Genomic DNA, 16,693 nt, shown 5'->3' with positions numbered 1-16,693 from the left:
ATCACAGTTAGTTTATTCATTTACTGGTCGACAGAGGTAGTGTTTAACTGTAAACTTCAAGAAGACCATACTATGGATCATATTACCCAGAAAGAGAGAAAACATGGGACCATCCTTATTTTTTTCATTGTGTGAATTTTCTTCATACACTAAAAATTGACCAGTTTTGGATTATAAGCTAATTAAAATAAATAGCACTATTAAAAAATCAATTCAGTTTTAGTGTACCTATCACAGGGCTATGATAGTACCTTTTGAAGGCTGTTAATGTAGAGCTTCTTAGGAAAGTACTAAACATATGGGAATGGCTAAACTAATTTGAATTTTTTTTTTTTAAGAAATAAAAATATGTGAGGGCTGGGGTTGTGGCTCAGTGGTAGAGTGCTTGCCTCACATGTATGAGGCACTGGGTTCAATCCTCAGCACCACATAAAAATAAGTAAATAAAATAAAGCTATTGTGTTTATCTACAATTAAAAATATATAAAAAAGGGAACCTTTATAAGTTATTCTTTCATGTATTACTTAACTATGGCACAAAACTCAAATATGACTTCATTCATTTAAAATTTTTATTTTTTTTCATTTAAGGTTTTAAAGGAAATGATACCTTCATACTTTTTTTTTTTTTTTAATACTGAGGATTGAACTCAGAGACCCTTAACCACTGAGCCTCATCTCCAGCCCTTTTTATGTTTTATTTTGAGAGAGGGTCTCACCAAGTTGCCGAGGCTGCCTCTGAATTCATAATACTTCTGTCTTTGTCTCCCTAGGGATTACAGGTGTGCACCACTGGGCCCAGCTAGCTCCATATATTTAAAAGTTATATTTTATTTTACATTTATTTTCTTGATTTTTTTTTAGTTATACATGACAATAGATTTCATTTGACATAATTACAAAAGTATGAAATATAATTTGCTCTAATTTAGTCCCCAATACTTCTTCTCCCTTTCCTCTACTGATCTTTCTGCTATTTACTTATAATTATTTTTTAAATTTATTTTTTAGTTATAGTTGGATACAATATCTTTATTTATTTATTTTTATTTGGTGCTAAGGATAGAACCCAGGGCCTCACACATGCTAGGCAAGCGCTCCACTGCTGAGCCACAACCCCCGCCCTATAATTACTGGGGTTTATTCATATTTGTACATAGGAATGTTAGGTCAGATTCATTTCACTGTGTTTGAAAATTCCATTCCTCCTCCCTTCTCTTTATTTCCCTTTGTCTACTCCACAGATCTTTTAAAAGTGATATTTTAACATAAATACTTAGTCAATGGGCAGAACTTGGTACATATATGAATTTCAAGCTATTTAGTGTAGTACTTCATGGTTCCCTAAGAAGATAATTCCATAAATGGGAAATCACTGATCTACAAGAAATGAACACAACCCCAAAACAAAAATTAGAAATATATGAAATTGTACTGAGTAGAATGTATATATATGTGTGAACATAATATTCAAGAATTTCCAATAACTTTAACAGTCCATTGTTTTATTCTTCCTAGCTTCTCTTAAAACTTATGCATACATATTGTTAAAATTACTAAGGGTGATTATGTCTTTCACATGTATTTGCATAAATATTTTTGAGCTTTATTTCTTTCATCAAATCAAACTCTGCTTGTTTAAGAAACTAGATCACAAAGTAAGAATGTTATTGGAAACTAAATTGCTGGTAGAAACTAAAAGTAAGAAAGTATAGGAGGCATGAATTGAATGGACAATTAATTAGCTAACTAAATAGGATTGTAGAGCAAAGATACAAAAAATGTAAGAATAAAACTACCACTGTTAAAAGATCATGAATCTGGATGGACATCTCCCCTTTGCTTCTAACTTGCCCACAATACACAGCTCTAATTCAGTGATATTATTTTAGATTCTTTTTAGTAATCCCAAATAATGTAATTTCTTATAGCTACATTTAATTCTTTGTGCGTAAACTCCTACATTCAAATCCCATACCATCCCAATTTACAAAAAGTATACAGGACTAACCTGAACAGACTACTAGTACTAGAAAAAGATGGGAGAATTTGAGATTCAAAACAAATCATGATTGCAATAAAATATATAACATACATAATCTATTAGTTCACACTGATTAAAAAATGAACAAAACTCAACAATCACCTCTGAATGTTGATAAAACTCATTCTGAAGATTGACAGTATAAAATAATCAAGCATTTTCTGTACAAATTGTATTTCACAGTAACCAGATAGTTATTCAGGAATAAAACTTAAAAATTTTAAATTCTCTTTTTTTTTGCTTTTGGACAGGGAATTAAAAAAAAAAAACCCACTAATGTACATCCTCAGTCTTTTTAGTTTTTATTCTGAGACAGGGTTTTGCTAAGTTGCTGAGGCTGGCCTTAAATTTAAATGATCCTCCTGACTCAGCCTCCTGAGTGGCTGAAATTGCAGGTGTACACCACTGTACCTGGCCTAAAAAATTATTTTTAAAGAAAAGTCCCACCTAATTAATACATTAAGAATGAAAGAAATATTGAGTCTAGATAATGATCATAAAAACCAGTCTGAGAGACTTATATAATGCATCACACTGACAACACCTAAACTCAAAGATCAATCACTAAGGACAGACCTAGATATTATGTGCTTTTTGATGTGATGCAATAATATTCACCACTGTCTGTGAAGTATTTGTGTCCTTATCCTAAACAGTGAACTTCAATTTTATTTAAGCCTCTAGATCTAACCCGGTGTTTATAGGAAAAATGTTGGATAGAGAAACAACTTCAAAGACATTAGATGAGATCTACAAGATACAGAATGTGGGACAATCTACAATAACACAAATGGCATTAAAAAAAAAAAACTAAAGAGGAAAGGGATCAACTATTATTAAGAAATCTTGGGGGCTGGGGCTGGGGCTCAGCAGTGGAGCACTATCCTAGCACATGCGAGGCCCTGGATTCGATCCTCAGCACCACATATAGGGAAGGAAAGAAGAAAAAAAGAAAGAAAAAGAAAAAAGGAAAGAAGGGAAGGGAAGGGGAGGGGAGGGGAGGGGAGGGGAGGGGAGGGAGAATATTGTGTCAACTACAACTAAAAATATTTATTAAAAAAAATCTTAAAGCTATATAAAAAAGAACCCACTGTCAATTAACTATAAATATACATTGAGATAGTTGAAGATTGAGATAGTTGAAGAAATATGAGCATTTTATAGATATTAGGTAATGGGAAACAATCTACAATTTACTTTGATAGAGATGACACTCCCCGCTCAAAGTCATTACCTGTTAGAGTTAGTATTGTATGTTTATGGTTGGAATAAATATAAAGCTTGAGATTTGTTTAAAAATTATTACAGGAGGGTAAAATTAAAAAAGAAAGAGAAAGGAAGAAAGAGAAAAGACGAGAGGATAGATAAAACAAGACTGAAAAATGCTAACTTTTGAAGCTGAGTGATGAATATTTTTATTTGAAAGTTTCTGAAATTAAAATAATTTAAAATTCTTAGAGAAACATTTCCATTCACAAAACAAATTTTTGTTATATCTACACCACTAAAGGAAATTCTATGGATTTTATAATATGACAAGTAACACAGGCAATCTGTATATCTATTTATATATATTATGTCTATTATTAATTAAAGGGATAAGATAAAAATATATAATCTCAAAAGACAGAAATAAAGAATTTTCATTAGTGGTTCAAAAACAGGCAATGGAATAATGGATCATATCCTAGGGAAATTAAAAACATTCAGCCTAGCATACTGAAATAAATGTCTCCCATCAAAAGACAAATATTTAACAAAATAACTAAAAAACAATTTTTTTAAGATCATAAAGTCTGTATAGAACCACCTTATATAAATTTCATATCATCAGAAGTCAAAATAATACTCACATTTTGAAGAAGTTGTTCAAACCAGTCATATCCAGTATCTCTGCATGCTGCAACCTGGGGGAAATAATAGATGGTGAAACTATCAAAGTTAGAAATTTATTAAAAAAAAAAAAACATACTTTTGGGGGCTGGGGATGTATCTTAGGGTAGAGCTTGCCTAGCATGCTCACGGTCCTAGGTTTTGATTTCCAACACCACAAAAAAAAAAAAAAAAAAAAAAAAAAACCAAACATCATACTTTAGTTAAACTATCCTTTATCAGTAATTTAAACATTTGCCAATGTTACAGAATTTTATTCCAAAGCAATCAATTAATTTAATATATTGAGGATTAATATGGAACTAAATTTTGTATAACAACTTAAAAGTGCATTCTATCAGAAAAATCTGTAAGGTCTAAAAAATAAAAATAAAGATATTTGTTTCTTAACCTTCTTTATGGTAGGTTTAAAGGTATCAGTGAAAATGTAGATGATCATGTCACTGAGCATAAAAAATCTCTTATATTCAAAATATAAATACTGAGTATATAAAATTTCTTATATTCAAAACATGAACAAATTTGGGTTCAAAAATTATAGCTTAAAAACCAAAATGAAGCTAAACTGACTTCATATTTTCTGAATTGTATGTTGCTGTCCCTTGGCTACTATATCTATTCTTCTTTTTTCTCTCTCTGATTTCAACTGTTGGAAGACAAGAAGATGATCAATAAGAGCTTACACTAACAAATGCCAAGAAGTTGTGGCATTTGTAAGACATCAATTTCAATCTTACTTGTGTCTGTTGAGAAACTTCAAAAATATGCAGGAAGTAGTACTAAATGTAAAGATTAAAACCAAATAGCTCATCACATTTCTCTCCCCCTTCATAAGATACAATGGGTCTCAGTTAGGTTTGGACCCACAGTGACCACATACTTGTTTATCATTCTTACCACATCAGTGATGTTTAAAATTTTCCTTGTCATTGCTTCTTTGTCATTGTGTGGAGTTGGAGTAAACCAGAGTTTTTGGAATGTTTCATTTACTAATTTCTAGAAGAAAACAAATTTCAAATTAAGTAACTACAACAAATATGGCAAATTTTCAACACTAAATTCTCATTAGGTCCAACACAAAGCCTATTTAGCCAAAACAAAATTCCCAAAAGTTTCTGGTATGAATTTCCTTATAATTAAAATCACCATTAATTTTTTGAAATTATAAACTTTTCGTTTTGGTAAATTTAATATCACCCAAATTTTAAATAATTTGGGTGATATTATGCCTAGCCTAGAACCTATGCTTAGTAAACAAATATTTTTGATCCAACAAAAAGTATTTCTTTGCCCTTTTTTTTGGCTATAGGGACTGAATCCAGGGTTGCTTAACCACTGATTCACATCCCCAGCCTTTTCATTTTTCTTAAATTTTGAGACAGGGTCTCGCTAAATTGCTGTGGCTGACTTTAAACTTGTGATCCTCCTGCCTCAGCTTCCTGAGTCACTGGGATTACAGGCGTGAACCACAATATCTGTCTATTTTTACTGCATTTTAAGAGAGACATTTTTACAGTGCTTGCTCAACTTAAAAAACTAGGGACAAATAAATGATTATAAGTGTATGCGTGTGTGTGTGTGTGTGTGTGTGTGTGTGTATGTATATATGGAAATTACAATTTAGGATTAAAATTTTAATAAAGTATTTACTTAAGCAGATTGCATGGAGTGCACACCTATAATTCCAGTGATTTGGGAGGCTGAGGCAGGAGGAGGATTGCAAGTTCAATGGCAGCCTCAGTGACTTAATAAGATCCTGTCACAAAATAAAAAATAGAAAAGATCGGGGAAATAGCTTAGTGGTAAAGCACTCCAGCTTCAATCCCAGGTAACAAAGAAAGAAATAGTGTCAAATATGTCTTTTTCTTAACTTAACAATGTTGATTCACTTGTAAAGCATATATTTAAAGAAAAAAAATATAGATGCAATAAACATGCATTATTTCAAATATTTATGAAAAATAAATTTTATATTAGTAAATTTTCATCTTACCTTTATGCCTTCTTCATCATTGACTCTGCGAATCATTTTTACACACATTTCTGTAATTTTTGGAAATGTTGGTTGTTCAATACAGATGTCTCTTAGAATCTTTATTACCCTTTTCCTGACGCTGATACCAGTATCCTAAGAGCAGAAAGGTATTTTCAATTGTTAGAAAATTTTCAGATGCTTTAGGAGAATACAATTTGATAAAATTAGTAACTATACATCAAACCATCACATTCACTATATGTTAATATGATAAACATGGTCCAAACATTTACTGGGGATGCTTAACCACTAAGCCACATCCCCAGCCCTTTTTATAATTTATTTACAGACAGGGCCTGGCTAAATTGATGAGGCTGCCTTTGAATTCGAGATTCTCCTGCATTAGCCTCCTGGGCCATGGGAATTACAGCTGTACATCATTATGCCTGGCACATTTACTCTTTACATGCTTTCTTATTAATATTATTACAAATATGGATAATCTTATGATAGTCTGTACTTTAAAATAAATATTCGAAACATTTTCTATAGTTTAGTACTAGATACAAGCTTTCCAGAGTTAAGTGGGATAAAAATTACAAAGCTTTTAGAACAGTGTCTGGCAGGGAAGAAGCATCTATATAGTAGAATTAACAAAAAATTTTAAATGGAAACTAATAAAACCTTTGACACTACCTAATTTAGGCTTGCAGGAAATGCAAAAAGGGACAAATTATATATTAAACCATGGAAAAATAATAGAATTCCTGGTCTTTAAAATTATTCAGTTAAGGGGAAAGTATAAAAAAAGTGGGAAAATAGAGTTCAATTTTAAGATCCCCAAATGCAATGTGCTATCTGAGGCATTAAAAAAAACAACAACAAAAAACACACACTCAAAGACATTATTTTGGGAAGAATAGGAAAATGTGAATATGAACTGGTTATTAGATGATGTTAGAAAGTGTTAGTTTGGTTAGGTAAGATAGGGTTTGTTTATAATATCTTTATTTTTTGGCATTGCAAGTTGAAGTATCTTTGGGAAAAATAGTAAAATATTTATAATTTAATTTAAAATAATCTAGCAAAAACACATGTGAAATAGAAAGGTGGGTTTTTATTTTCCTTTAATTTATATATTTTCATAGTAAATTTGTGTGTGTGTGTTATTCTGGATAGAACCCAGGGCCTTATGGATGACAGGTGAGAGCTCTACCAATGAGCTACATCCTCACCTCAACCCTAGCAGTTTTTATAATAAACCCCAACAGTTTTAAAAATAAATAACAAACTCTAGATGCTTAATATATAAATTTTTAATTTCTCATAAACAGTTCAGCAGTCCTAAAAACATTTTAGGATATTCTTCTAGGATTAATTCTATCCAAGTTCATTAGATATTTGAGAATCCTATTAATTATATCCTTTATTCTTGGGGAAAGAGTGAGGTACAAAAAGGAAAAAAATTCTTCTACCCTTTTCTTATTCAATGAAATTAATTAATGCCTAGCAGAGGCTGAAAACTACTCTATACTGCTCAATTACACAATACTCTGATATTTGACTAATGATGATAAAACAAATTCTTTTCACTATATGCACATCTAATCTTGTGTATTAATGTATCTATGCTGAATATACAAAAAGAAGTCAATGTGCCTACAATGGGTGGTAAGAAGAATAGTCATTTCTGAATGCCAATGTTTTATTTTATTTTCCAGGAAAATCCTTCAAGGCCAGAAAATTCTATGATATGCAAGGAAAGAGTAACTTAGAACAGTATTTTTTAAGTTCATTCTTTTGTTTTAAAATAAATTTATTTTTAAAAATTTATTCTTTAGTTATAAGTGGACACAATATTTTATTTTTATGTGGTGCTGAGGGTCGACCAGTCCCTCACGCATGGTAGGCGAGCACTCTACCTCTGAGCACAACCCCAGCCCTTAAGTTCATTCTTAAACCTCAAGTAACTTTCTGGTTTAACTTGCAGGTATCTGAGCTTACCATAATTTAGCTTTAAGGAAACATGCAGATACATATAAAGGATCCAAAAATATTCTCAGATACCAATGTTCTATAATTGTTTCTCACTCAAATAATTCTTATTGTTTACATACATACATACATATGTATAAATATATAATTACTCTACATTCCTGTCCAAAAATAATTATCTCATTTCCTATCATTTACTCACTGTAAACTGCCATGCTGAAAAGAGGAATACAATTTTTGCCAATGTTTTGCTTTATGATACTAAGAAGTGAGTCTCTTTTCTAGTTTATCGTTTTAAAATTGTGATATTTAAAGTCAAAATTGCATTCATTAAAAAAATGGCAAAACAAACATACCAATATTCTTTCAATCAGCATATCATAATACTGTTCAGCAAGCTGAGGTCGACAAAGGACAAATCGACCTAGTAATTCTACTGCTGCTTCTCGAACACTAGTGGAATTATCCATCAGTCGTCCATGAACTCCTCGCTGCATATCAAGCTAATGAAAAATATATTATAATTTATATTAAGTAGAGATAATATTTTAATCTCACTAGAAAACATGAGGAAGAAAATTATTTTTGCTCTCTTTACCCTTGCTAGAATACTGGGGTCTACAGCAACAACTTCGGATAAACACTTCATGGCTTTTGTTCGAACAGCAATTGCATTTTCACCAAGAACACGAAGTATCTGCCAAGCAAACATTGACATTTTGCAAATTTTAAAACATAAAATTTAACAAAGCATAGATGAAGACATACAAAAGAAAACAATCTATTATTTATCTCCTTTGAATTTGTATATAAGTGAGTACAAGATTCATTATCTTACAGATCCCAAACTTTAAAGAATTTTTTTTTTTAAAGAGAGAGTGAGAGAGGAGAGAGAGAATTTTTTTTTTTTTTAAAGAGAGAGGAGAGGGGGGAGGGAGGGAGGGAGAGAGAGGGAGAGAGAGAGAGAGAGAGAGAGAGAGAGAGAGAGAGAATTTATTTATTTATTTTAGTTTTTTTCAGCGGACACAACATCTTTGTTGGTATGTGGTGCTGAGGATCGAACCCGGGCCGCACGCATGCCAGGCGAGCCCGCTACCGCTTGAGCCACATCCCCAGCCCCCTGATCCCAAACTTTAAAGATCAGTACAAATAGCAAGACTGTGGAAGCAACCTAGATGCCCTTCAATAGACGAATGGATAAAAAAAATGTGGCATTTATACACAATGGAGTATTACTCTGCATTAAAAAATGACAAAATTATAGAATTTGGAGGGAAATGGATGGCATTAGAGCAGATTATGCTAAGTGAAGCTAGCCAATCCCTAAAAAACAAATGCCAAATGTCCTCTTTGATATAAGGAGAGTAACTAAGAACAGAGTAGGGAAGAAGAGCATGAGAAGATGACTAACATTAAATAGGGATGAGAGGTGGGAGGGACAGGGAGAGAGAAGGGAAATTGCTTGGAAATGGAAGGAGACCCTCAGGGTTATACAAAATTATATACAAGAGGAAGTGAGGGGAAAGGGAAAAATAATACAAGGAGGAGAAATGAATTACAGTAGAGGGGGTAGAGAGAGAGGAGGGGAGGGGAGGGGAGGGGAGGGGAGGCGGGATAGTAGAGGATAGGAAAGGCAGCAGAATACAACAGACACTAGTATGGCAATACATAAATCAGTGGAAGTGTAACTGATGTGACTCTGCAATCTGTATACGGGGTAAAAATGGGAGTTCATAACCCACTCGAATCAAAGTGTGAAATATGATATATCAAGAACTATGTAATGTTTTGAACAACCAATAAAAAAATTAAAAAAAAAAATAAAGATCAGTACATTTTGGAAGTGTAGCATTCAGGGTCTCTTTCAGGTAAGCATTCTCAACTACACCAACTGTTATGTTTCCTTTTTGAGAATCTACAGTCACACTAAAATCTTGTTATGTGAACTTTAATAAAGAATATTTACTATCATTCAAACATAATTTGACCAACTGAATAATTTTGTACAACCTCACTACCTATACCCTGTGTCTATTCATACAGATATATACGCAGGTATCTGTAGAACAAAACAACCAATATAAAAAGGACATATAGAACAATGGCATCTTAACAAATATGGAATATTACAACAAATCCTATTTCCATAATCTCTGAAATATTTGTGTTCAACAATAAGTAGATATTATATGCTACTCCATAAGCATCCAGAATCAAAAAAGTCAATAACACTGTATAAGGAATTCTGGCCCAGTTTACCTGTGTCAAATAAATATCAAAGCTCTGGGCAAACGGCCTCATAGAGGCCAAGTATCGAACAATCAAGCAAGCATCATCATAGTCCACGGTGTCAGAGTTCATCCTGCAACAAAAAGTCATTAAAATTTTAATTTATTTTTTTGTTTTTTGTAAATAGGTATCAAAGCAATCTATACATCTAATACATTTTCTCCCTGGATCTTACTTTAATGTGCTGAACTGAGATGGTGTGGTTTTGATAATGCTTCTAAGAAACTTTTTCCGGTTTTCAGCTCGATGCATAATTTGACCAGTTGTCTCAATTTCTTTTGCATGATGTGTTCCTTCAGATGATTCTTCATCTTTTTGTGATTTCATTGCTTTCTCTGTTTCCAGAGTTGTGTCACGAAACCACTGGGCTATATAGAATTTACGAGAAAACTGGAAAGAAATTAGATAGATAAGCTTGATGAAATTAGTAACAACATTTGCAGTCATTAATAAAGTTAGAATGTTCACAATCAGAAATACAACTATTCAGGTTTACTGTAAACCAACTCATATCATAAAAAATCCAATTTTAAGAACAGAAAATTGGGAATAGCCTGGATAATAGAAAACTTACTAGTTAGACTTGATAAAACACTTATACTAATGAGGTCAAAAGATAATAAATACATCTGTATGAAATATAAAATACTACTATCAATTACTTATCCAAGGGCATATCACATGAATTAGTAAGATTAGATAGGTTATGGGTCAACTAGTAAAGTTTAGAATAAATGGATAAAATACTGAAGGTAGAAGACTCCATCCATTTTCAAACCTTGTTTTACTTTTCTAAGAAATGCAAAGGCCAGTTATCATTGAAATAGTTTAATATGGAGGCACACCTATAAATCTGTTCTATGAATATAAATTGAAAACTTGCAGGAGTTGGCTGAATAATGTGTCGGTCTCCAATCTCATTCAGCAGAATAGCCATTCAGCAAAAACGTAACACTCCAATATACGCATCCTTTTCTTTAACATACTTTACAAATTTTATACATGGCCTATTATACGAATACTTTGGGTAGTTTATATAACTTACATAAAAATAAAGATTATACATAAAAATGGTTATATATAACATATAATAATTAAAAAGATCATCTATGTATCACATATACCTATACTGAGGGGCAACAACCTACCCTAGATTCAAAGACAATTAATGAGAAGATTTCCAAGTATTCCCACCCCTCTTTTTTTGGTATCAAGAATAGAACCCCAGGGGCACTTATCGCCAACCCTTTTTATTTAGAGACAGGATATTACTCAGTTGCTTAGGGCTTCTCTAAGTTGCTAAGGGCATCTTTGAAGTCATGATCCTCCTGCCTCAGCCTCCCAAGAGCTGGCTGGGATTACAGGTGTTAGCCACATGTGCAGCCCAAATATTCCCCTTTTTACACAAGTTCTTTTTGTTCAGCTTATGGTATCTGTAATCAGAATCCCACATCAGACAAAATAATAGTTAACCATTCTTTTCTATTTAGAAGACCAAGTAATTTTTTGTTTCAAAATCAATATTCCAAAACAACTTAAGTTTTCCTCTTCATTTCCAAAGTTTCTTAAGACCAAATTTAAATAAAAAAAAGCAAACAATCTTACCACTAGTGAAGGGTCAGTTTCAGTGTTCTCATCCAAGTAATCAAGCAATGCTTTTTGCAATTGCTGGATTTCATCTTCTCCTCCAGAAACCTATAAAATAAATCAATTAGGAACCAAAAAGATATTACTGTTATGTTTTAGCAAATTGTCTATATATAAACACAAATCTAAGAGAAGAAATGTTAATATTAAAAGTGAAAATATAATTATAGCAACTCAAAGGAAGGAACAGAAAAACAACTTCTGAAAATATAAATTAATAGATGAGGTTAGCTTTTATTTTTATGAACTACATGTCATATTTCATTTAAAAAGCTTACAAGTAATTGACAAAAAAATTATGAGAACAATCTGTTAAATCTTCAGATGTAGGAAAATCCTGGTCTTCAAACTTTTAAATCAGTAAATGGAAATTGTTATCATCTGTATTAATAAGCATTACAAATTTTTTTTTAGTTGTTGATAACTCTTTATTTTATTTATTTATAATGGTGCTGAGAATACAACCCAGTGCCTCACACATGCCAGGCAAGTGTGCTACCACTGAGCTCCAGCCCCAGCCCCAAGCATTACAAATTTCTTTAAGACATTATTTAAAAAGAACATTGTGAAGGGAAATATTTTTTCCTTATTAGTAATATGACAATAGTACTTATTTCATGTAGGATATTAGATAACAGGTGAGCTGTTTACTGAATTAGGTGCATAAAAGGATTAAATGTTTAGTTTTTGTCAAGAATTTTAAAGAGGCAGAAATTAACTGTGAGCTGATATTTTTGTCCACAGTTATTCCTTTAGCAGTTTTAGCTTTAGCATGTGAAATGCCAAACACATACTTTAGACTATATCTCAAAAAAGAAAGCAAAGATTAAGGTAACCCCTGATCTAGGAGGGTGGTGAAACTGAAACATTCTATAAACTTCAAAAACAATTTGAAAGTATGCTTTCATATTTACAAATGATATTTGAAAAAAACATTTTCCTCCCACAAATGATACCTCCCCTTGAGTGAACAACCTACACAGTCATATATGGCATAACAGGTTCCAGGGCCTCTCAAGGAAATATTGAAGGTCAATATACATTTTGTTTTCCACATTACCATTCACTAAGAAGGAAGAGGATTCTTTGGAGAAATAGCTGATCCCAGGGCAGGGTTAGGCAGGAAAAGTAAAAAGTGTCTCTGAAACACCAAGCTGTTCCAGAAAAGTCCTTAAAGAATGATGGGACATATCAAAAGGACACAAAAGACTGCTTACAGAGTCAAATTGGGCAAATGTAGGACAATTTGAACAGTAAAATAATGTAGCAGTAAGTTATAATCTATTAAATAGAATAGGAATGATAGTATTACATTAGATAGTAGTATTTATATTAACATTAATGATAATTTTTCACTTTTGATAGCTACACTATGGATATTTAAGTGAGAGCTCTTATTTGCAGAAATATACACTAAACAGTGGCTCTCAAACTTTAGCATTCATTACAATCACCTGGAGGAGTAACTGCCACACTCTGAGAATTTTTGATTCAGTAAACACAGAGAAGGTCCTAAAAAATTTATACTTCTAAGAAGTTCCCATGTCATATAAATATTGGTGCAGCTTGACAGGGAATCACAATTTGAAAACCAATGTTCTAGAGAATACAGTAGGGATAATAGGGGTATTATGTCTAATTTAACCACGAATGGTTCAGAAAATATTTTTTAAAATAATAATAAGTGCATATATAAGCAGGGTGTAGTGGTACATGCCTATAATCCCTGAGACTTGGGAGACTGAGGCAGGAGGATTGAAAGTTTAAGGTTAGCCTTGGCAACTTAGTGAGACTCTTTCTCAAAATAAAAATAAAGAAAAGGACTGGGGACATAACTCAGTAGATGGAGTTTCCTTTGTTCCATCACAGTCCCACAAAAAGATGTGCAGGGGCTTGGGATGTGGCTCAACTGGTAGCGTGCTCGCCTGGCATGCGTGAGGCACTGGGTTTGATCCTCAGCACCACATAAAAATAAAATAAAGATATTGTGTTCACCTAAAAAAAAAAAACTAAAAAATAAACATTAAAAAAAAAAGATGTGCATACTTTGAAAGAGAACGACAAAGCAAATGTAACAAATTGTGAAAAATTAAGGAATTTGGATGAAGAATTGATGGTATTTTTTGTACTATTCTTAACAACTTACATATAAGGTTGCAATTATTTCAAAACACAAAAGTACAGTGAAAAAAATCAGGCGTTTCTACCAACGTGGACACAGTTTTGAACATAAGACTAGAAAATTAACTTTTTATCCATACTTTGAAAGAATATAAAAAGGGCTAGGGTGGTGGCTCAGTGGTGGAGTGCTTGCCTAGAATGTGTGAGGCATTGGGTTCTATTCTCAGCACCACAAATAAGTAAATAAAGGTCCATCAACAACTAACAAAATATTTTTTTTAAAAAAGAATATATGAAACAATAAAACAACTTTTCCCTTAGATGAACACTCTTTTAATAATATAATCTGAAAAGAAGCCCTCTCCAACCCTCCCTAATATAAGATGTACAACATTTAAAGATACAAAATAATCTGAATGGGCACGCCACATCACCATCTTAGTAATTAAAAAATTTAAATGTCAAACCAAACATAGCTTTTTTTGTTTTGTTTTGGTGATGCTAAGAATTGAAACCCTAGGCCGTAAGCATGCTACGTGACCATTTTACCACTGAGCTATATCTCCATTAAGCCAAACCAAATATAAAAATAACATTATGCATTCACAACAGTAGTTAAAAAAAAAAGTAAACTAAGGACTTTACATAATTTACCCTAAAGTATTAAATTCATCTTTGGAACTTCAAAAAGTCCACTTTTAGAAGTATAAATCTCATTTTGAAACTACAAATAAAACACTAATGTAAAAACATCTAAAGAAATTAACTATTATTTATCTCCATAATTTTAAATCTTTATCTCAATACCTGTTTTAAAATTCGTTCAATAGAGCCTTGATCCATTTTGCTTGTAACAGCATCTTTCCTTAGTCGTGCAGCAACAGTTCCAAGATAATCAAGAGATGCCACTCTTAAAGCCATTTCTGTTGACTTATTACTGAACTGATGAACCTAAACATCAAAATTAAGTAATTTTATATTTAATATAAATTTACCATTTTATATTTAATAATCATTGTAAGATTATAAATTTTAAATCTATGTTGAACTATTTGGAATTTAAACTTTTTTTCTTGTGTACTGTCCATAAAGTGATTTTTGCCTTATCGTTTTGTGAAATCTGAACATTTTCATTTGCTAAAAAAATTTACAGATAAAGCATAGTCAGTTTTTAAAAAGTGCAGACTCAACTGTATAAAATTGAATGTTACTGAGTAAGAATTTCTTAGGGGTTGAATTCTGATGCCTATGAAACATTAAATAGTTTTAGAATAATATTAACATATTTCCCAGTTCACAAAAAGTTCTCAAAAGCTTTGTAACAGTTTATATTGTACAAATCCAAATGTACTTTAAAAGTAAAAAGAAAAATCACAATATTTCTTTTCATTTTCTTATTGTATTTCATGAGGACTAAAACCATATAGTTTTGGAAATACTCTTAAAGATGATGAAGATTTCATATTAGTTAGTTTCATGCTTTGAAATGAGTAAATAAAATAACTTGTGGCTCATTGTTGAGATGTTTTAAACTAAGAATGTTAATAGCCCCAAACCAAATCAAACCAAACTAAACCAAACCAAAAATGTTAAAGCATTGTTTTCTTATATAATAAAATGAAACTACTAAAATTCACATTTTAACGTTTTCCACAAAGTACTGGTAATATAGTGTACAGTTATACACATGCAAAAATAGAGATGCAATGTTCATATTTCCTTACACATTTTTAAAGAATTCATCATCTGTGAATCAGAGTACATCCTCATTATGTTGTCTTCTAGAAATCTAATAATCTTTAAATGCTATACTCTTACCAACAGTCTCCCTAACAAACTAAGGAGTAGTTCGGCAGCTGGCCATTCAGGCTTATTGACTGTTGAAAGAAGGTCTTGAACAAAATTTTCAAAGAGTGGTCTATAATCTTCTTCACCTTGCTTACTACCACATCTATTCAAGGACAAATAATGAAAAGGATGTTAATTTAGGTGACATGTCTACTATTACAACTAAACTTGTTAACTGATTCATCTTTTCTCTGTATTTTAGAAACAAGGCATATGGGAGGACATTAGACAAAATATGATCTATGGATCTATTTCTCAAACCCCATTTTCCCCCCCAGTATAGGGAATTCACTTATTAACCAAAATTAACATTATTTTCTGGAAACCATAACAACTTTTAAAAAACAACCACTGTTTTTTTCTCTCCACAATTATGATAATTATGACGTTAAGTAACCTCTCTCCACAAACTTTGAGTAAAATATCTCAAAATTTAGTGAAGAAAAATTACCGAACTTCAATGTAGTACCTTAAGGTCTAACATAAGAAAGTAAAAAAATCTTAAACTGTTAATATTCTAACAGCCTCATTTTAAAGATAAGGAAAGCAAGGACCAGGGAGGTGTACCCTAAGTTCAGATTATGGCAGGAAACTGGATTCATCTTTTTTCTAAGTAAAGTATATACTGTGGAAAATAAAAATCAGACTTAAGTTAATTTTACTCACTTTTTAAGGAAGATGGAAAGGAAATTTTGGGCTGTTCGCATAGCTGTTTCATAAGAGTTGGTAATGACAACATCCTGGTCAACCTACAGTGAGAAAAATGAACTTATAATGATGTAAGAAATAAGTTATTGTTGCTACTGCCATGTTATTACTAAACAGAGGTAATAAATACATTCAAATACTAAATATTTATTCTTTTCTATAAAAAAAGAAAA

The 16,693-nt window shown here is 31.8% G+C and overlaps 1 protein-coding gene across 2 annotated transcripts in view; it reads right to left on the bottom strand.

Moving 5' to 3' along the window:
* Positions 1-16,693, bottom strand: part of NIPBL (NIPBL cohesin loading factor) — a 185,762-nt gene that overhangs the window by 28,741 nt on the left and 140,328 nt on the right. For both annotated transcript variants that reach the window (XM_081307128.1, XM_081307129.1), the window contains exons 22-32: positions 16,479-16,561; positions 15,783-15,915; positions 14,772-14,915; positions 11,802-11,891; positions 10,372-10,586; positions 10,167-10,269; positions 8,506-8,604; positions 8,264-8,410; positions 5,931-6,065; positions 4,835-4,933; positions 3,898-3,951 (exon numbers count right to left, since the gene is read on the bottom strand). In XM_081307128.1, coding sequence (XP_081163254.1) covers positions 3,898-3,951; positions 4,835-4,933; positions 5,931-6,065; positions 8,264-8,410; positions 8,506-8,604; positions 10,167-10,269; positions 10,372-10,586; positions 11,802-11,891; positions 14,772-14,915; positions 15,783-15,915; positions 16,479-16,561 — 1,302 coding nt within the window. The remainder of the gene's footprint in view (positions 1-3,897; positions 3,952-4,834; positions 4,934-5,930; positions 6,066-8,263; positions 8,411-8,505; positions 8,605-10,166; positions 10,270-10,371; positions 10,587-11,801; positions 11,892-14,771; positions 14,916-15,782; positions 15,916-16,478; positions 16,562-16,693) is intronic.

The sequence above is a fragment of the Spermophilus citellus genome (genome assembly GCF_964194105.1).
Source record: "Spermophilus citellus genome assembly, chromosome: 1".
Lineage (NCBI taxonomy): Eukaryota > Metazoa > Chordata > Mammalia > Rodentia > Sciuridae > Spermophilus > Spermophilus citellus.
Note: the sequence above shows the minus strand (reverse complement) of the source record. Positions and strands in the feature narration are given on the sequence as shown.